This window comes from Equus caballus, chromosome 7 (genome assembly GCF_041296265.1).
Source record: "Equus caballus isolate H_3958 breed thoroughbred chromosome 7, TB-T2T, whole genome shotgun sequence".
In the NCBI taxonomy this organism is placed as follows: Eukaryota; Metazoa; Chordata; class Mammalia; order Perissodactyla; family Equidae; genus Equus; species Equus caballus.
Genome location: NC_091690.1, coordinates 74,699,001 through 74,721,063, shown reverse-complemented (window position 1 = coordinate 74,721,063; position 22,063 = coordinate 74,699,001). Strand labels below are relative to the sequence as shown.

Genomic DNA, 22,063 nt, shown 5'->3' with positions numbered 1-22,063 from the left:
CTTCATCATGGAGAGAGTTCTGCAGCCATGCTATTCACCCTACAGACCCCAGCCTAGACATCATTGAAGCAGACACGAGCAGCAAGGGCTTCTTTGAACCCTGGTAATAACTCTACCTCCTGCGTTACATGATTTCCTGGTGCTCTACAATCTTCTCATCCTGAATGTTTTTCATAAGGTCTAATTCAAATATTTTCTGCTGCAATTTCAGCTTCAGCCACAGCATAAGGATGAATCCCAACTGCTTCATCTTTCAGGGTTGCTAGGGCTCAGAGCAAGGCAGTAAAGCCTTTTTTTTACCCACCCCACCTTCACCTGGCCATGCAATTCTCAAACCACAGCCATCAGAACCCAACCTCCTTCCTGCTTATGGGGATTCCTGGCCTGGAGGCATCCCACTTTTGGATTGCATTTCCTTTCTGCTCCATGTATGCCCTTGCAGTACTTGGCAACACGGCAGTGCTACTGGTGGTGCATTCAGAGCCTTCACTGCACCAGCCCATGTACCTGTTCCTATGTATGCTGTCCACCATTGACTTGGTGCTCTGTACCTCTACTGTACCCAAGCTCCTTGCACTTTTTTGGGCAAATGCTGCTGAGATCGCCTTTGAAGCCTGTGCTACCCAGATGTTCTTTATCCATGGCTTCTCAGCCATAGAATCTGGCATCCTGCTAGCAATGGCCTTTGACCGCTACTTGGCCATCTGCCGGCCACTGCACTATGGGTCATTGCTGCCCCTAGAGGCTGTGGGCAAGCTGGGAGCTGTTGCTGTGTTTCGTGGCTTAGGGCTCATGACCCCACTCACCTGCTTACTGGCAAGGCTGAGCTACTGTAACCGAGTGGTGGCCCACTCCTACTGTGAGCATATGGCTGTGGTGAAGCTGGCTTGTAGGGGCACAAAGCCAAACAACATCTATGGCATCAGTGCTGCCACGCTGGTGGTGGGCACTGACTCCATCTGCATTGCTGTCTCCTATGCACTCATCCTCCGGGCTGTGTTAGGCCTTTCCTCCAAGGAGGCAAGGGCTAAGACCTTTGGCACTTGTGGCTCCCACCTGGGTGTCATCCTTCTCTTCTATACACCAGGACTTTTCTCATTCTACACACAGCGCTTTGGCCAGCATGTGCCCCACCACATCCACATCCTCCTGGCTGACCTCTACCTTGTTGTACCACCCATGCTCAACCCAATCATCTATGGCATGAAGACCAAGCAGATCCGGGATGGGGCCCTCCGACTACTGAAGCAGGTTACTGTTCAGTCATAAAGTCTTCCACCCCACCCTGGACCCTATCCTCTTCTCCTCATAGTCCTTGGGCAATGTTTAAGAGACCAGTGGCTCCTAGCATGATAGGGAGACAGAAACCCATGCTCAATGGTATCCTTACTTTCATAAGGAGGTATAGCATAAGTCAGATGGGGGAAGAAGCGTCAGGTGTTTTCTACTTGTGCTATAGATATGGCTACAAAGCTCAGGGAGCCCCTGTGTAATGGGACACATGGTTACCAAGCTGATGTTGGCCTCCCAGGGAATCCTACTCTGCTGTTTTGATATGGCTCCTACCTTCAGCAGACCTTGATAGAATGAAGCAGATATGACTACTGGTCTGACAAGGAGAAATAACCCTCATCCACACTCGGTTGTCCCTACCCTGATAGAGATATATGAATACCTCCCTCCATGAGTTCTAAGTCTGACAGGAGAAACACACACAGAGAATTGAAAGGCACAGAGACGGAGAATTCATTGATGGACCATAGGGACAACAACAGCAAATAAGAATCATGGGCAAACTGTGTCCATGAACAGAGGAGTAAGCAACAAGGTGTAATGTCAATCTAGGAAGGTTCTCTGGAAGAGGAGTTTTTCTTTTCATTGAGCATGCATTATGGGCCAAATATATTGCTAAAATCTAGGCGTGTGGACTTGATTAGGTCAAAAGTCCTCCTCTCATGGTGACTGCTCACTATAAGTCAGAAGAGAACATATAGGGAGACAGCAGCCAAACCAAATTAAACCAATATAATTAGGGTAAGCACAGCGACCTTGGGTAGTGAGTAAGGACACCTATCTTGCTCAGGGAAAATGAGGTCCCAGGGCCCACCTCATCTCACTGCACCCCTCCGTACAAGAGGGAAAAGCTTCTTCCTTGTTAGCCTTCAACCATGCCTAGGTGTAAGATGTGGGAACAAAGTCTCAGGCTAGGTGATATCAAGTCTGACATCCATAATCTTTCCCTCTATTGCCTGGGAGTGGCCACGTGGAGCTGCCACCAAGCCTCAAAGGTCCAGGGAGCCAGGCAGGGGCAGGGAGACAAACCTAAACTCCTCTTACAGAGATGCACCACAGCTGCCCCAATCCTGCAGATGGGGACAGTGGAAGACAGTGGGGCTGTGTCACTCCTGCCTCAGCATGTGCCCTTTGCCTTATCTGGTTTATTGCCCACTTGGCACCAAGGCAAGTAGGAGAAGGCATTGGGCCTGGGCAGCATTCAAGGCCTCTGCTCATCCAGGGACAGGTCTGCAAGGCAGAGTGTAGGCGGGGTCAATGCCTGAGCTGTGGCCTCCTCCCAACAGGTAGAGGGGCCCCCCAGGGCCTGTTCTCACAGAGATGAAGCCATTTCCATGAGGACGGCTGGGGAAGTTCAGCTGCCAGGAGGCCAGACTCTTCTGTTCGGGGAGTAAATGTAATGAAAAATGGCCCCAGAGCCCAGAAGGCCTCAACATCGCTGATTTGTGGAGTCAGCTTCAGCACTTCATTCCCCGGGCAGCCGAATCCTGGAGCAGCAAGAGCATGTAGGTGGATTCTGTGCACACAAAGGAGTTGCTCTCCAGCTGGGTATCCACTGTTCTGCACAAGTTCTTGGCCGCAGTCTGTCTCCAACAACGAGGCCACCTCCCTTCACATCTGTGAGGCCAACATGTGCTGTAAGGTCATAATAGTAAGAATAAGCATAAAAGTCCACATCCTTCACTTCCATTTTGTGCACTTTAATTCAAAGGACTTCAAAATTACTGTTTTAAAAAGTTCATATAAATGGAATGATACAATATATATTCTTTTTGTGACACTGCTGGCACACAGCTCCGGGATGTTCACTGCCTTCTGTCCTAAAACTCTATATGTTGTTTCAGCATGTTCCCGCTCTCCTACGTAGTCTCATATCCATCCGATGAGGAACAAATAACTAACTACCCCCACGTTACAAAGCCAGAGGCAGAAGTTATGGAGGTAGTAACTTGTCCAAGAAAGCAAGTAAATTCATAACAGCAAGTCAGAGCCACAGTTCAAACTCATATCTCTAAATCCAATGCTTTTTGCTCTTTACCAGGTGAGTTCCTATAAATCTAGACCCTAGAACAAAGAATCTAATAAGGTTTAATCTAGAAGAGAGGGGATAATATTTCTAACAGAAATTTCTGAGAGCATGCAACATGCCCAACACTGTTCTAGAGGCTGTAGATATAATGGTGATTCAGGAAGATAAATCCTTGGTGACAACTTGAATATGAGGTCTTAGCAAAATGCCCCCATGTCCTCTCGGTGACTCCCATGTTACCCATCTAAATAACTCTTCCTCCACTCCGGGGCTCAGCACACAGGAAATTAGGAGTCTTAATTTGCCCACAGACATCCCAGGTTGCTAGACAATCAGACCTGAGATTGGCCAATAAATTCTACTCCCCAAGATATTTAATGCAAACGATGGGAAGTTAAGAAAACTGACTACATCCTATTTGGGACTATATTGGCTATGGTTGGATTTATTTTTCCCAAACCATTCTTTTTTTTTTTTTTTTTTTTTTTAAGATTGGCACCTGAGCTAACAACTGTTGCCAATCTTTTTTTTTCCTGCTGTTTTTCTCCCCAAATCCCCCCAGTATATAGTTGTATATATTTTTTTTACTTGTGAGTCCTTCCACTTGTGACATGCGGGATACCGCCTCACCATAGCCTGATGAGCAGTGCCATGTCCGCACCCAGGATCCGAACCAGAGAAACCCTGGGCCACTGAAGCAGAGGGTGTGAACTTACCCACTCGGCCATGGGGCCAGCCCCGCAAACCATTCTTTTTTAATGTTATAATTTACCTAAAATAAAATATATTAAGTGTATAGTTTGATCTCTGACAAATGATACATCGGTATAACCACCACTTTAATCAAGATTCTGAATATTTTCATAATCCCAGAATGTTCCATTGTGCTCCTTTCAGACAATACCTGCACTCCCTCACTGAGACAACCACTGTTTGATTTTGATTACCTGGGATCAAACTTACTGTTCCAAAAGTTCACATAAATGGAATAATACAATGTATATTCTTTTTGTCAATTTCTTTGGCTCAACATATTGTTTCTGAGATGCATTCCTGTTAAGTGCATTGGCTGTTGATTCCTTTTTATTGTTAAGTCATATTCCATTGTATGAATATATCAAAGTTTATTTTTGGACACCTGGCTTATTTCCTATTTTTGACTGTTACAAATAAAGCTGCTATAACCTACAAGTGGAAATTCTGGGTTATAAGGTAGGCATACATTTAACTTTAATAGAATCTACCGAATCATTTTCCAAAGTAATTGTACTATTTTATACTCTCACCAGCGACAGACAATTCCCAGTTGTTCCACATCCTAGTCAACCCTTGATATTGTCGTTCTTTTTTTTATTTTAACCATTCCACTGTTTGTAAATAGTAATTTATGATTTTAATTTGCATTTTTCTGATGACTCGTTACATTGAGCAACTTCTCATGTTTACTGTTTATGCATACGCCTTCTATGAAATGTTTAAAGTCTTTTGTCCATTTTTATTGAATTTTTTGCTTTCTTGTTGTTTTGTACTAGTAGTTTATATATTTTAAATACAAGTCATTTATCATATATCCATAGTAAAAACATTTTGTCCAATTTTGTGGTTTGCCCTTTGATTTTCCTGCTGGTATCTTTTGATGAAAAGAAATTTTTACTTATGATAAAGTCAAAATAATTTTATTCATGGTTAATGCTCTGTTCTATAGGCTTAGCTAATAATTTTAAGTTTATGACCCAATACAAATAATGGTGTAAAGTTAAGATTTATTTTTTCGTATATGGATATCCAGTTCCAGCATCATTTGTTGAAAAGACTTTCTTTTCCAAATTGAATTGCCTTGGCAACTTTGTCAAAAATCCATCAGCTCTTTGTGTGGATGTATTTCTGGACTTCCTTTTCTCTTTCCTTAATCTATTTGGCCATCCTTATCTCAATACTACACTAAAAATGATAGCTTTATGGTAAGTCTCAAAATGAAGTAGAGGAAGTCTCCCAACACTGTACTTGCACAGTGGTTTTGGCTATTCTATGTTCTTTGCCTTCCTATAAATATTTTAAAATCAATTTGTTAATTTCTACAAAAATTATTTCTGGGTTTTGATTACATGACATCTATTTCTTTCTCTGACCTTATTGTACTGGCTAAGACCTCCAACACAATGTTCAATAGAATCATTAAGCCAAACATCCTTACCTTGTTTCTCTTAGGAAGAAAGCGTTCAGTCTTTCATCATTAAGTATGATGTTAACTGTAGGTTTTTTCATGGATGCCCTTTATCAGTTGCTGAAAGTTCTTATCCAGATGGTGTTGAATTTGGTCAAATCATTTTTTTTCATACAGTTAGGTAATCACGTGGTTTATCTCCTTTATTCTGTTAATGGAGTTTACTATAGTGACTTATTTTTAAATGTTAAACTACCTTGCATTCCTGGAATAAACCCCAGTTGGTAATGTATTGTATAATTCAGTTTTATTACTGGATTTATATATTACTGGATTCAGCTTGATAATATTTTGATAAGGATAGTTGTATCTATGTTCACAATAAATATGCTTGTAATTCTCTCTTGTAATTCCCTTATCAGGTTTTTATATCAGAGTTTTGCTTGCTCATAAAATATCTTGGAGAATATTCCCTATGACTCGATTTTCTGAAAATGTTCATGTAATGTTTATTTACTCAAATGTTTGATAGAATTCTACAGGAAAGAAATCTGAGTCTGAAGTTTATTTTTTATTGCACATTCAATTTTCTATGAATATAGATCTCTTCAGATTTTCTGTTTTCTCTAAGTTTTCAAAATAATTGTCAAATAATATGTGAATACATATGTAAAATTGTTTGTAATATCCCCTTATTATCCTTTCAATTCTGTAGGACTTGTCACCTCTTTATTTCTGATATTGGTTATCTGTGTGTGTTTTGTCCTGTTCTGTTATGCTGGCAGGGAAGAGAAATGTATCAATTTTACTAATTTTTAGAATCAAATTGTGGCTTTGTTGATTTTTCTCTATTTTTTCTTTCGTTGATTCCTGTTCTTTATTTCCATTCTTGTATTTACTTCGGGCTTAATTTGGTCTTATATTTCTAGCTTCTTAAGATAGACACTTAGATCATTGATTTTAAACCTTTCTCTTTTGCTAATATGAGAATTTCTATGTATAAAGTTCTCTTTGTGCATTGCCTTAGCTGCATCCCACAATTTTTTTTGGCTGAGGAAGATTCATCCTGAGTTAACATCTGTTGCTAACCTTCTTCTTTTTGTTTGAGGAAGATTCCCTCTGAGATAACATCTGCACCAGTCTTTCTTTGTTTTATACGTGAGTCGCTGCCATGCATGGCAGCCAATGAGTGCTATAGGTCCGTGTCTGGGAACTGAACCCTGGCTGCTGAAGCAGAGTGAACCAAACTCAACCACTAGGCTAAAGGGCCGGGCCCTGCATCCCGCAAACTTTAATATGTTATGTTAAAATATTTTGTGCTATTGTCTAATTTCCCTTATGATATTTTTGTAAGCCATAGGTTGTGTGTTGCTTAATTTCCAAGTGTTTGGTGATTTTCTTTTTTAAAAAATTATTTTATTGAGGTCATATCGGCTTATAACTGTGTAAATTTCAGATGTACATCACTATATTTCAGTTTCTGCATAGGCCACATTGTGTTCACCACAGTAGTTTAGTTTTTATCCATCACTATACATATTTGCCCCTTTACCCCTTTTGCCCTCCCCGCCTTTACCTCTGGCAACCACTAATCTGTTCTCCTTTTCCATGTGTTTATCTTCTACATATGAGTGAAATCATATGGTGTTTGTCTTTCTCTGTGTGACTTATTTTCCTTAACATAATACCCTCAAGGTCCATCTATGTTGTCACAAATGGCACGATTTTGTCTTTTTTATGGCTGAGTAGAATTCCATTGTATATACATATACCACAGCTTCTTTATCCATTCATCTGGTCACAGGCACTTGAGTTGGTTCCACCTCTTGGCCATTTTGAATAATGCTGTGATGAACATAAGGATACATAAATCTCTTTGAATTGTTGATTTCATGTTCTTAGGATAAATACCCAGTAGTGGAATAGCTGGATCATATGGTATTTCTATTTTTAATCTTTTAAAAAATCTCCATACCGTTTTCCATAGTGGCTGTACGAGTTTGCATTTCCACCAGCAGTGTATGAGGGTTCCCTTTTCTCCTCAACCTCTCCAATACTTATTTCTTGTCTTGTTAATTATAGCCATTCTGATGGGTGTGAAGTGATATCTCATTGTAGTTTTGATTTGCATTTCCCTAATTATTAGTGATGTTGAATATCTTTTCATGTGCCTGTTGGCCATCTGTATATCTTCTTTGGAAAAATGTCTGTCCGTATCCTCCACCCCTGTTTTGATCAGGTTGCTTGGTTTTTTGTTGTTGTACGAGTTCTTTATATATATTGGAAATTAACCCCTTGTTGAATATATGATATTCAAATATTTTCTCCCAGTTAGTGGCTTGCCTTTGTGTGTGTGTGTGTGTGTGTGTGTTTTAAAGATTGGCACCTCAACTAACATCTGTTGCCAATCTTCTTTTTTTCTCTTCTCCCCAAAGCCTCCCAGTACATAGTTGTATATATTCTACTTGCAGGTCCTTCTAGTTGTGCTGTGTGGGACACTGCCTCAGCATGGCCTGATGAGCAGTGCTAGGTCTACACACTGGATCCAAACCAGTGAAATCCTGGGCCACCAAAGTGGAGCAATGCAAACTTAACCACTTTAGCCACAGAGCTGGCCCCCAAGTATTTTTCTGACCCATTCTCTGTCCTCTCCTTCTGGGACTTCAATCACATATACATCAGACTACTTGATAGAGACCCACATGTCACTCTATTCATTTTTTTTAACTGCTTTTCTCTCTCTGCTTCTATTAACTCGTTAATAGAATATTGGATGATTTATATTGACTTGGTCTTCAGGTTCACTGATCCTTTCTTTTGCATTGTCAATTCTGATGTTAATCCTAACTATGATTTTACTTCAAATATTACACTTTCAGATCTAGAATTTCCATTTGATTCTTTTATAGTTTTTAAATTTCTCCTTAAAACTCCATATTATCACCCATTTATCCATCATTTTCTGTAGATTCTTTCAACCAGTTTTATAGTTATATTAAAATATTTGTCAGTATTTCCAAAATGTGGGTTATCAGAGTCTCTCTCTGCTGACTTTTTTCTCTTGATTATGCATTTTTATTATGTATAGTAATTTTTCAATGTATACTGGAGATTGCAAATGATGCATTTAAACGTCTCTGGATCCTGTTGTTTTTCTTTGAAGAGCTTTTACTTTTTGTCTAACAGGCATAGTTAACTTATTGATGGGCCAATGATCTTGATCCTGTGAAGTTTAACTTCAGGTTTTATTAAGACTGTATTATTTCATTTTTACTCATATTCCAAGATCATGGCCCTTAGTACTTAGATATTCTATTAAAGGTGTAGCCTTTCTGGAGTTAATCAAAGACTGAGATGTTACCAATTCCTCCCAACTTAGTGAAACTTAAATGTCAAACTCTGTCTTCCCAACACCAGGAAACCGGTGAATTCAGGGATGCTGCTCTACATAAAGCTATTGTTCACTGACTTTCTTAGTTGCAGTCTCCGTGACTTTCTAGTACACCAGGTGGCACTGTCTTCTCCTTTCATTCTTGTGCAGCTGATCCATCATAACATGTACTCCTCTATTGTCTCATCTTCTCCTCAGGCCTACCAGTTCTTCTCACCTGACAGTCAGTTTTAGGGCCCTTTTTGGTTTCTTTGTCTGACACCCGCTCTTTAAGCATTCTCCCAGCAGGATTAGGGGTCTAAGCCTTTCTCATGACACCACGTTTCTCAATCTTGTAATTCCAATAGGCCTGTGGCCAACATTGTAGCCTATTCATATGAGTGATTAGATGGGCTTAAACAAGTTACTGTTAGTAATAAATGCTTTGAAGCAATGAATAGCTGTAAGATGGCTGCCTGGGACATCTCAAGAGTCAGAAGACAGATACTAGATGTCTTGGTGGCTGGAATCAGAAGAATGACCTTGTGACGTGGGTTAGGACAAGCTCCATTCAGTTTTTGCAAGAAATGGAGACAGTTGTCAAAGTCATAAGATTAATGTACAGAGCCTGAGTCACCTCAGGAGACGAGGTCAGAAGAGGAAAAGACAGCAAAGAAGGGAAGAACCTGACGAAGTAAGAATCCATATAGGAAATTTATTATGTTAATACAATGTTTCTCAGCTGGAATTCAGACTGCTAGGTTTCCCTGGGGGAAGGATAAGAAGTACACCACAGTTATACATTCTACAATTTCTTTTTTATGTAAGTTCTTTCTTCTAGGAGCAGATACTGTATTTCTCCTCTTACACTGTTCTAAGATGTAACTGGCTTGGAAGCAATGAAGAGTGACGAAGATCTTGAAGAGGACAGAAAACCTTTCAAAGCACCTGCTTCAGGTGAGGTCATGTCATGATTCCCAGACAAAGAGAAACTGTTCTCTTGTAGCAAGGAGGAAAATGTGCTTCTGCCAGCCTGGAAAGCTTGGAAAATATTTAAGGTCCAGTAGTTTTAGGCCCATTCACCAAAATGCCTCTTTTCCAGCTCTTAAGGTCCCGCACTTCGCCTATTGGGGAATTTACTTTGACATAGATGACCTATTGAGACTGTACATTCAATCTTTATATTTCTGCCACCCTTAAAATCATATCCTGGGCCTGGTTTTCAGCAATCTGTCCTCTGGCTACAGGAAATTCATTTCCTTTAAGGCTGCCATGGAGGACCTCTGCCTTTTGCGCCACATTTTAAGTTAGCAAATTTGTAAGTATACAGTACAGTATTGCTAACTACAGGCACTATGCTGTACAGTAGATCTCTTATCTCCAAACTCATCAAGTTATATACATTAAATACCTACAGCTTTTTGTATGTCAATCGTACCTGAATAGAGTGGTTTTTTAAAGAAATATTAAGCTATCAATAAAAAGAACTACCCTGAGGAAGGAAAGTGAAAATAATAAAGACCTGAAAGATGGAAACTGTTAATGCTGCGAGAATTCCTTTCATTGTGTCATTTATGAGAACAGCTCACCCATAATACAGTTACTAAATATTGAAATGATAATAAATACGTGAGTATTAATATTTACATCTTTACAAATCATACTTGACAAGGTTGGCAGTTCTAGAGATATAGAAACTTAGTCTAGCCTGGGTGAGATGCTTCCTTAAAAGAAAAACATCATGGAATCTGGCACTAAATGTGGACCTTTCCCTCATGTGAGCTCTAATGCAGACTCAGAACATGATCTAACCGTAATTTCAAATACTTGATCACAAGAAAATCTAAACTGTCAGTGCTCTATTCATAACGGAAACGCTATTTATTCCTTCAGTCAATAGCCTTTTAAGTCTTTATACATTGATAGTATCAAGAATAAAGTTGAAAAACCAAGATGTATCTCAACAAAAAAATTCTAGTCTGGGGGCCGGCCAGGTGGCATAGTGGTTAAGTTCACATGCTCTGCTTCAGCGGCCCAGGTTTTGCTGGTTCAGATCCCAGGTGCAGACCTACACACCACTTATCAAGTCATGCTGTGACAGGCATCCCACATATAAAATAGAGGAAGATGAGCACAGATGTTAGCTAAGGGCCATTTTTCCTCAGCAAAAAGAGGAGGATTGGCAGCAGATGTTAGCTCAGGGCTAATCTTCCTCAAAAAAAAAAAATTCCAGTCTGTGAAGAAGACATAGTATATTGTAATAAATGCCTACACAAGGACATACAGACATGCAAGAGAGAGAATGAACATTGCCTCTCGTGGAAAGTCCTACATAAACCTTGAAAAATAAATAGGAGCCTGCTGTTGATAAAGGCCTTTCAGAAAGTGTGTGTAGCAGAGTGAGAGGCAAGCCCACTACCTCTGGGACACAATCATTTGAGTTTCTTTCTCTATAAAGAGGCAATAGCAGTACCAGCCCCCTAGGGCATGCAATAATTAGATGTCATTTTTGCAAATACTTAGTAATGTAGGTTGGTAGTCAAATTACATTTAATTGAATTTTAAAGTTGTGTTTGTTTGGGGTTGTGATGCTGGGGAATTAGATAACTCTCAAACCTGTGCTGAAGCTAGGCGAGGCCTCCTGGGGTTGCTAGAGCTTTGATGAGTGATTATTAAATTTAGAGCATCTTGTCTAGATGTGAGGAGGTTGATGTTGGCAAAGAACTATGCAAGGTGATTGTCCCAGATGTTTGGAGCCTAGGGGACATCTAATTGCTTATGTTAATACTAGTTGGACCTACATGTTATTACATTTTATTGTATTTCTTAGTGTTGTGTATATTGTCCCATTTAATCCTCTCAACAACTTTACGAGGCAAGAGCTGTTATCTCCATTTTAGAGAGGGAAATCGAGCTTAGAGAAAACTGAAGCAATTGCTCAAGGTTAGGGAAGTAGTTGAAAGCAGAGCTAGAATTTGAAATCTAGACTACATTTCAGATGCCTGAAAATTGCTGGTATCTTTTTGGCACAGTTTTAAAAACAAAACAGGAACTAGCAGCATTTCTTAATACCAAGACAAGAGCAAGACAACTCCCCAGCAAGGCCTCCCCATATGGTAGTAAGACCCGGGAATGCAGTCAACACTCTCTTCTCTCTCTGTCCTTTCTCCTTTTCACGCTTTTTCCTCTCTTGGATATGCAGTTGACCTCCAGTTCTCTATCTCCCTCAAATTACCCTCTTATTCTATTCCATGGGAGGAGGTAGAAGGAATTCAGAAAGATATCTCTCAAAGGGCCATTTTCCTTATATTGTTCTAATCCACAAAACATTGTAACATAATTTTGCATTCGTCGTAATCTCACATCACTGAGAGAATTCATAGCAATTGTTCATTAGGTCAACCTCTGTAGGCTTCCTTTTCCTCTTCTATAAAAGGGAAAAACAACTGTTTGCCTTATAGAGAGCTGTTAAGAAATAATTTGCCCATGGCCAATCCATGCACAATGTAGATTAATCTCCTTGGAAAAACTTGGCTTTGAAGAATTTGAGACACACATTCTGGTTTGTATAAAACTTCTCCTACGCCTTGTGTCTAGGACCATCTCCCACACAATTCCTTGAATGCTAGCAGCCAGGAAGGCATAAGAGTTTGCACAAACTTTTTACTTGATCTAAAAATGTCAGTGAGTCAACCACTCATTCTACAGTCACTAAAGACCCCATACAGCTCTAGGGTATCACACACTTGGAATATACTCGCCAGTTAACCGAGGCCAAGCCTTGCTGGCTGGCATTATATACCATAGATTTTCTAGACTAGATTTGGATCACCCCTTTGAGACTGCCCTTTGGGAGTCCTTGAGAGGCTTAGTTATGAATTAATAAACTCAGGGGTTCTACAGAGCAGTGTGACCTTGAACCTAAATTCTGTGTCTGCAAAAAAATCAACCAGTGCTTGCCATTTTCCTCCCAAAGTCACAGCTACCCAATACAGAATCAAAGCTACCTGATACATAATGATGATAACAAATGCTCCCATCTATTGAGCTCAATGAAATTACATAATTAATTGCATTTACCATTTGCCAGAAATTTAGTTTTTCATTTATTCATTCATTTTATACTTAAAGGGCTTACAATATTCTGGGCCACATGGCAAGCACTAAGGTTAGACAAGTCAGGAAAAACAACTGTCTTCATGGTCCTTGCAGAGAATTAAGAAAGCCAGGCGTTAATCAAATAACACAAACACACATAAAACTGGTTCTCGGCTGCTGGATTTAGTGCTTTATGTACATTTTGTAGTTGAATCCTTACAACATCTCTGCGAAGTAGATATTATCCCCACTTTATAATGATGAGGAAACAGAAGTTCAGAGAGGTGAATTAACTGAAGGTCACACAGCTGGTATAGGCCAGAGGTAAGATTTTTTTTTTAACTCAGGTTTTCTACATGGGTGGGTAACAGTCTTATTAACCTAATGATTACGAGTGGGAGCTTTAGATTCATGTATACAGACTTTTTTAACTAATGGCAAAATCTAAAAGTCACTATAAATCACACCATGATAATCTTTTAAGTGGGTAAACTGGTCACCAAACTTGCTAGAGACCATCGCAGGACTCCCTCTTATGTCAGGCTCAGATACTTCAGTAGTTGTTGGCCTGTGGAGAAGATGGAGGTCCTATGGGATGTGCTGAGATGCGTGCACCCTGAAGGTAAAGTTGTAGAGACATAGACCCCCCAGATCCCTTCCAGCTCTTGACATCAGTGGAGCCATGGAATGACTAGCAGTAAGAATGTCTGTGGTATGGTGCCAGGGATTATGGATGGGAGAAGGTTCCAAGCTCAGAGCTGCTGTTGAGAAAAGGCAAAAATGACAAAGCCAAAGGATCCCCACAATCCTAGATTGGGTATCTAATATCCAATCCTAATTCTGCTAACCCTCTGAATAGGAATTTTCCAGCCTCAGGGCCTGTATACAAGGTGTTTTGTTTTAACTGCCCAAGGCTGCTTGTGGTCCTCAATACCGGCATGTCAGCTGAGGGCTTCTGATAGAGATCAGTGGGACCCTCAGTGAGATGAACACGCTGGCTCCCTGATCAGAAGGTGGTTCTTATTGGAGTAGAGGGTGACATAGATGAGGGGCCTGGATAACAGGGTTCTTGCTCAGTCCGATATCTGTGGCCCTGATGAGGAAGGCCGTCATACAGCACAAGCTCTTTTCAAATGGTTTCCTCTCCCAAAGTGGCCAAACGGGATCTACTGAAACTTTTAGGTTGGCTTCTACCAGACATAATCTAAAACAGTAACTCTAAACTCATGACTCCGTGTCCTAGCTTCTTGGTCTCTATGGGCAGGATTTATGACCTTCAGATAAGCAGGGTTGCCAATGGCCTCCTCCTCATTATTGATAAGCACACAGTTTTGAGTTCCTTGGAATCCGTGCTGTAGTAGCCAGTGTAAATACATATAATGGGAAAACAACTTTTTCAACTAAAACTACATGTTCGGGATTCACAGCTCCCCACCCCACCTTTTTGCCTCTGAGTTTCTCATTCTCTTGTCTCAGCTCACGGAAATGACACACAGAAATGACTACAATTATTAAATTCCCAATTGTCTTGATGGTCATGGAGATAGGCAAGGTCCTTTCTAACAGCTCTCTCATGGTGCTTTCTATTAAATTTGAGTAGTTTTTTTCCACCAGAAATCTCCTTATTTCAATTCTTCAAGAAACATTATGGGTGTTTTAGGACTGAGCGGGCCAAGGGCAATGAAATGAGATATTCTTCAGTTTCTGGATAAGATTCTCCCTAGAGGTTTGGAAACAGCTTTCAAAAACGCTCCACAAAAAAACTTAGCTCCTCTCTGAGCTGCACCTTTAGAAACAGCCTTCTTGACCAAATAGTATAGAGAGAATCATGCCTTGTCCCCAAGGTCTCTGACATCCATCCTCACCTCTTTCTATGCTACCTTATCAACTGCTTGTTACCCCCACAGGCCTCAGACATTCAGATCTCCCAGTCTTCTCTCTTCCTGGGGATGAGCTATCAAGAATCTTCTGCCCCTTCATCTTCCCTACTCATTTATTCAACAATATATCTTGAGCATCTACTATACGGTAGGCACTATTCTTGGAGCTGGGGATAAATCAGTGAACAAAATAGTCCCTGAACCCCTGGCCTTGCGGAGCTTACATCCTAGTAGATCACTTGGATTGGAAGTGAATGGCTTTTCCACATCTATCATTGATACTTGAGAAACCGGCACTATCCAAAAGTTATACTGAGCAGCTTTCTGAGACTTGGCAGTGCCAAAATTTCTCTCTAGCTCAAAGCAGAGAGATACAGGAAGAGAACCAAGAGGAAAACTACCACTCTCTAAGCTGCAAATAAGTGCTGGATAAATTCGGCTTGTACAGTGTTGTCCTGTGTTTTTCTCATCATTCACCTTCTTTTCTAATTCTGGGTATATGAGCTGGTTAATACTAAGTTTGGGAGAAGAGGGCCAGAGTTAAGGTGAATATAGCCTACTTATACATAATATTCTTACTTATATATAATAGGAATATAGTTCCCTAGGCTTAGAAATAAAATGGGAAAGAAGTTTGGTAGGGAAAGGAGAGAGGTGCCTGAACAAATAGATATGCACACATATCCTCTGAGTGTGGTTAAGTCCCCTAGGTAAGGAGATGTTACAGTATGTGTGAGTCTGAAATGGTTCAGCTCTAATCAGAGCAATGAGAGGATTATCAAGTGATAGTTCAATATGCTTTCCAATGGTCTCAGTGCCCAAAAACTAACTATAGAAGCTGATAGTGCCCCACAAAAGTCTCAACAGTAAGAGCTGAATCATTCAAAAACCTCAAAAGTTAGCTCTCTACTACTAATCCTCCCCAACTGAAGACCCAGGTTGACCCACAGGGGTCACATGCTACTAGGTCCTTCTGCTGTCCTAGGAGGTATCAACCCTTTTCTGTTGGAACCACTTTAGGATACCCTGACGGATCTGCTTAGACTTGATGCAGTAGACAATGGGGTTCATGAAAGGTGGGACCAAGAAGTGCAGGTTGGCCATAAGCACTGCCAGAGCAGGGTAGCTGTGCTTCTCTACACGGTGCAACACAGACAGCCCCAGTTTGGGCAAATAAAAGATGAGAACAATGCAGAGGTGTGAGACACACGTGTTGAGTGCCTTGAGCCATTCCCCAGGTAATGCAATGCTCAGCACAGTCCATAGGATCAGGGCATATGAGAGCAGGATGAGGGATGAGTCCAGGCCCAGGGAGAGGAGGATGGAGACCAGGCCAACCAAGCTATTGATCTGGGTGTCTGAGCAGGCCAATCCCACAAGGTCACAGTGCAGGCAGTAACAGTGAGAGAGTACACTGACCTGAGGAAAGAGCAGACGCCGCAGGAGGAGGGGTCCCGGGAGGTTGAGCAGGACAGCCCTGACCAGGATGGCACCTCCCACTTTGGCCGTGGCTGAGTGGGTGAGAATTGTGGCGTAGTGCAGAGGGTCCCGGATGGCAACACAGCGATCAAAGGCCATGGCTAGCAGCACCCCTGACTCCACATAGGTGAAGGCATGGATGAAGAACATCTGTGCTGCACAGAGATCGAAGGGCAGCTCTCGAGTACCCAGCCAAAAGAGCCACACCATGGTGGGGAAGGTAGAGGCACAGAGGCCCAGATCAGAGGCTGCCAACATGGACAAGAAGATGTACATGGGTTCGTGTAAGGTTGGATCTGTGCAGATCAGGAAGAGGATGATACCGTTACCCAGGAGAGAAACCGTACAGATGAGGTTGATGGGGATGGAAACCCAATGATGAAAGGCTTCCAGGCCTGGAAAGCCAGTGAGGAGGAAGGTAGGACAACCAGAAGTGCTGGTGTTGCAGGAGAACATAGTGATTCCAGGAGGGAGTTGTCCACCCTAGAAGTAAGAGACATTTGTTCATGTGCTCATCACTTATAAAGTCCCTACTAAGTGTGGGCTGGGAAGTAAGAGTCGCCCCATAAGCCTTTCTCAGGCTGTGAAAGAAACCTCATTCCTGTAGGAGCCCCATTGCCTTCTATGTCCTGGCTAATTTAATCTTCTCTTTTAATAAAGTTGTATTAAATAAATTTTATAAGTTGCTCTCTGCTTATTGTTTATGGCTCTTTAGCCACACAGCAACTGTCTTCTCTTTGGCCTATAAAACAAACTCTTTGTTTCACTTAAGCTATACCTGAAAGCTTACCTCCGAAATGTCTTCTCAGACTAAATAATGAAGAAAGGAGAATAATTTTCTGTTGAAGTTTAGGATCACTTCAGGAACAAGCACTTTAGACTCCATTTCGATTTATTCTTAGGGGCAGGTTTTCCGCAGTCTGATATATCTGTTAACAAATACACCAGAAAGGACTCATTCAAACAAATGATGTATTTTTAAAACCATCCTCGGAGGAGGCTGGTTTTTCCTCTGGTGCTCTTATGAAACCAACATATTCTGTATTTCTTTTGTGGAAATGCCTTTGGGGCCCAAAATAAGTTGTTTTGGATGTGTTCAATGGTGACAACTTTCTCTCCTGTGGAGATAGGTTGTCTAAAAGGAAATATTCAAGAGTTCTTCAAAGGTAAGTCTGGTAAACAAGATGGGATCTCAGATGCATTCACTTCTGTTAAACTCCTTCTTCCCCCACCCCACCTCCACCTTATTGACTTAAAGCTGGGGCATTTTCTTCTGACTCTGCCTGTGAGCTAGTCCTGTGGATATGGACTCAATTAGAAGGCATTTTCCTCTTAAATATCTCTTTTTCAGCCCTCTTACCATAAAAGCTATTATGACAGGCCCAAGTATTTTGAAGTTCTCCTCACTGTGGGCAGAAGAGTGAGGCTGACAGGTCTTAAGGGGCACCACCTGAAGAGTCAGGCAGAGATGCGTGAGCTTCCAGAACCCCAGGATTAATAATGTTGAACAGGAGCCCGGAGTGTAGTGTGTGAGCTCATCCATTCCCAGAACTTCACATAGCGCTTTCAGGCTATGCAGTCTCCCCAGCTTCTCTCCTCAGCAACAGGACTGCATCTCCATTTGTCTATTGGGTATCTTTACATCCATTTGCATTGTAAATTGATGTCCTGCAGAACCACAAATTGCAGTTCCGCAACTTTTTCCCCAAAGCTCACCCTCCGATATCTGTCAGGCCTTCCTCCCTTTCCTGTTATCCATGAAATCTCCAGAGTAAAAAAACTCTCACTCTGTAACATATTCCCCAAATCAACTATATTTGAACTATCCTCTTTTCAGATCCCAGTGAAACTAATCTGGCCAAAAGCACCATCATTTCCCTAGATATTACAACAGCCTGCCCACTTTCTTCAGTCTTTATGTAATCTGATTCATCATCCACAATTCCATTAGAATCATCAAAATACTTAAGAAAAGACAAGTATGGTCATTTAAATGAGGATGTGCGTAGAGAGGAAACACAATGATCAGATTTGGTTTAGGAAGATGTCTCCTGTCATAATTTTGTTTAATGTCCTCAACGGTCCCTGGTGCTGCAGAATCAGGTCTAAGCAAGATCTTTACACCAGGTCCAGAAGGGGAAGGGCCTTGTCCATCCTATATCTGCAGCCTACTCATTCACCTCTCCCCTGAGCATTATAAACACTCCTCATGAGACATCTTTCTACTCACCAAATTTACCATATTTGATAATTAAAATATCTTTTTTGTTGAAATATAAAATATACATAGAATAGCCTATATATCATAACTTTAAAGCTCAGTGAATGTCCTCAAAGTGAACACATCCATGTAACAAGCACCCAGATCAAGAAATAGAATATTGTCAGCCCCCACAGAAACCCCTGTGACTCCTTCCAGGCACCCCATCCTTTCTGTGATAACCACCATCCCGACTTCTAATACCACAGAATAATTTTGCCTCTTAGAACCATGCAGTATATATTCTTTTGTACGTCTTCCTATGCTCTTTTTCTATCCTTCCGTCATTCAACTCTATTTGTTGAAAGAATGAGTAGAAGATTTGATTCGCTTTACAATTATTATCTTCCTAAACTAACTTTCTGTTACGTGTCAAGTACTGTTCTAGGAAATGGCCTATAGCAATGAAAATTGACATAAGGTAGGACTACCCTAAAGGAATGTTATTGTTGGTTCCAACATAAGCGTGCAGAATTCTACCAATTGGTTTCTGATGACGATTATTAATGATAAGAATAGTTGCTATCATTTATTGACCATGTGCCAGACACTGAGTAAGGATGTTATCTGCAATCTTCACAATAAAGAGCTGAGTCTCAGGTTGAATAACTTGCTGAAAGCGAAACATCTGCGAAGAGAATGATCCCAATCTCAGCTCTGCACTGATTCTCAAGGCCATGTGCTAGCAGACAGCTGGTGAAACTTTTCCCAAACTGTCAGGCAAGATGTGCATTATCTGATAGACCAGAACCCAGATGGAAAGGATTTTCTCTGGAAATAACTTAGTCCACATAGCAAAATAGCAGCTTGGGGCACACCCATGAGCAATGTTTTCACTGACTATCATTCCATATAGCGTTATACCATTTCATACAAGTCTGTCCACAACAGAGTGAAATGACAACCACATGCCCACAATCCCACAACCTGAGGAAAGGTCAGAACTGCCTTCTCAGGCACTTGGCAACTTGGACATCCCCTTTCTCTGTGATTCCTAGAGATCCTTACATCACTGTGCTGGAGTTCAATCCACCTTACTGTACCCCATTTTCCCCCTTTTTCCATGCCTCCTCCTTTCTGACCCTTCTTCAGGATCCTAAGTTTATTTTCTTACAAAATTATAGTAAGAGTGAGAAAGTAACACATTTATCTTCTATAAATGCTCTCTACAGATATTGCTTACTTAATCCTCTAACCTTGTTGGAGATTTTTCCATTTTCTGATGAGGAAATTGGGGCTCAGAGAGGCTAAATAACTATCTCAAGGTCATGTAGCTAGGGGACAGATCCAGAATTTAAATCCAAGCCGGCCTAAAGACAAAGGCCATTCGCTTAATCGCTTCAAATAAAAAGAAGCGATCCTGGCACTTTGTGGTTATTAGATCCTTTGCTCTCAAGAAAACAGAAAGGCCAGTTTTTCTGTCCCCTCCCTCCTATCTCCCTCTAAAGCAGATGCAGCCATTTGAGACAGGAGTCTGTCCCCTGCTAAAGGAGTAATCCTCAGATCAATCCAGCCAGGACTCTGTTTCCCTCACTCTCAGCTTCCCTAACTTTTCCACACAGATTGTGGTTCATCCCCTGGATGCAATGGCCAAGCCAGTTCCACAACCCGCCCACACCCAAGACCCAAGAATGCAGCAGGGTCTGATATAAAGGAGGCTACATCCTCCTCCCCAATTCTAAGGCTGTGGGGGCAAGAAGGAGTTCACAAAACGTCGGGAAAAAATGACATGGGAAAAAAGGACAATACTACTGACCTCACAAGAGTGGCTGTGAACACAGGAAAGACCATAAACTGTTCAGTACATAGTAGGCTTTTATTAAAATGTAATAATAAGCAGAGACAGCCTCAGACTTCACATCCGTTATCTCATGAAGTCGCCCTCCTTCTAAAGCCTGTGGGTGGCATCATCCCCTTTCTGTAGGTGAGAAAATAGACCTGAGAGGTGAGAGAACCTGTCAGTGACAGAGTCAGTGGAAGAGACTGGCTTCCAGCACTGTCCGTTCAACTCCAAAGCTTATGCACCTGTCCGTTCCTCAGTACTCTCATCTCTAAAATCTTTGAAAATGTTTCTCTCTCGAGATGATTATAAAGATTAAATGAGAATACATGGAAAGCACTTAGGACAGTGCCTGGCACATAATGAGCACTTAAAATACTAATAAGGGCTAATATTTATTGAATACTTACTGCCTTATGAGGTGGGTATAATTTTCATTCCTATTTTGCATGTGGGAAAACTGATGTTCCAAGTAGTTGGATAACTTGTCTAAGATCATGAAGTAAGAAAGTGGATCAGCTAGGGTTCAAATGGCAGCAGCCTGACTCCAGCACACATTCTTAAACACTGCTTCTGCCTGCTAGCTGTGATGATTATTAATATTAATGCTGCAAATTCTCATCCTGAAAGACGATGAAATAGGATTACAGATTTGTGGGATCCCCTCATTTACCATCTCTGCCTCATCCCAGACTGCATCAATCCTTGAACTTCACCCTAGAAAAATTCTAAGACTATAAGGGGCCCGTGTGCTTATTAACTGTCCCTGTGCTGCCTACTGCGTGAATTTAATTATAGGCTCACAGCTTAGGAAGAACTTTCTCCTCAAACAGGCAATCTCCAGAGAGAGCAAAGGAGGAGCATGATAAAACTATAACAATGTTTATAACATTGAGAGAAAAATAATTATTCTCAGAAAAACAATGAGAGAGAGGGAGAGGAAGAAGACAAAGAGGGAGAGAGCAAGAATCAATGCAGAGCAGTCCCTTCCAAGGATGTGGGGATAAAACCAAGCTACACTGTCTGCCCCTCTAACCGTCTTACTCATCCAGCTTCCAGAAGACCATGAAGAGTGACAAGACTGTGGATTTCTCTAATCAGGGAAGTCTGTCCCCAAATAGCTCATGGCCAAACTATGAGCCACTGAAAAGAACTGACCCAGCTTAGAGAAGGTTAGAGACTCTTTTCCCACAAGACCAGGCATCAGTCTCCAGCACTCAAAAGGTAAAAGGATTTAAGCCTCTGGATTTGCCACCTGAGTCCTGGGACTGAAGAAGGCCCAGACCTGGGTCCAAGAGGGAGGTGGCAGAAAAACAGGCCCTGGACTGCAGCCCTAGGCTAGCAAGGACTACCAGGAGCTGGGGACCCAAGTTTTCCCCAAGCCCGTGATGCTGTTGTGCTGGAGCCAAGATTAGCTCTAACACTGCTCTCTTCAGAACCAAGCCCAGCATAAACCTGTCTTTGCCAGGCACCTGCAACTAGGCAGTCACAAAGGGTCTTCAGAGTCACCAGCTCCCCAGAAACAACTCAGAACTCCTCCACCTCCTGCTGCTTTCTAGCAGTTTGAAGCTTTTATTATGTTCTGGGATGAACGGGGGGGATGTGTGGGGAGGTGTCCTCCCCTCCACACTCTCTCCATCCCTACATCACATACAAACTAAGAGATGCTCAGAGGCTACTGCTTTAATACAGGACTCAGATCCTGAAACC

At 41.6% G+C, this 22,063-nt stretch overlaps 2 protein-coding genes across 2 annotated transcripts; one reads left to right on the top strand and one right to left on the bottom strand.

The window, feature by feature from the left end:
• The first annotated feature begins 321 nt into the window (after nt 1–321).
• On the top strand, nt 322–1,269 carry OR52P2 (olfactory receptor family 52 subfamily P member 2). Its single transcript, NM_001391268.1, has one exon. The coding sequence runs from the start codon at nt 322–324 to the stop codon at nt 1,267–1,269; it is 948 nt and encodes a 315-aa protein (NP_001378197.1).
• A 14,546-nt stretch (nt 1,270–15,815) lies between these two features.
• Nucleotides 15,816–16,769, bottom strand: OR51AE1 (olfactory receptor family 51 subfamily AE member 1). The gene has a single exon (NM_001391264.1). It carries the CDS (start codon nt 16,767–16,769, stop codon nt 15,816–15,818), a length of 954 nt encoding a protein of 317 aa, NP_001378193.1.
• Nucleotides 16,770–22,063: the final 5,294 nt, after the last annotated feature.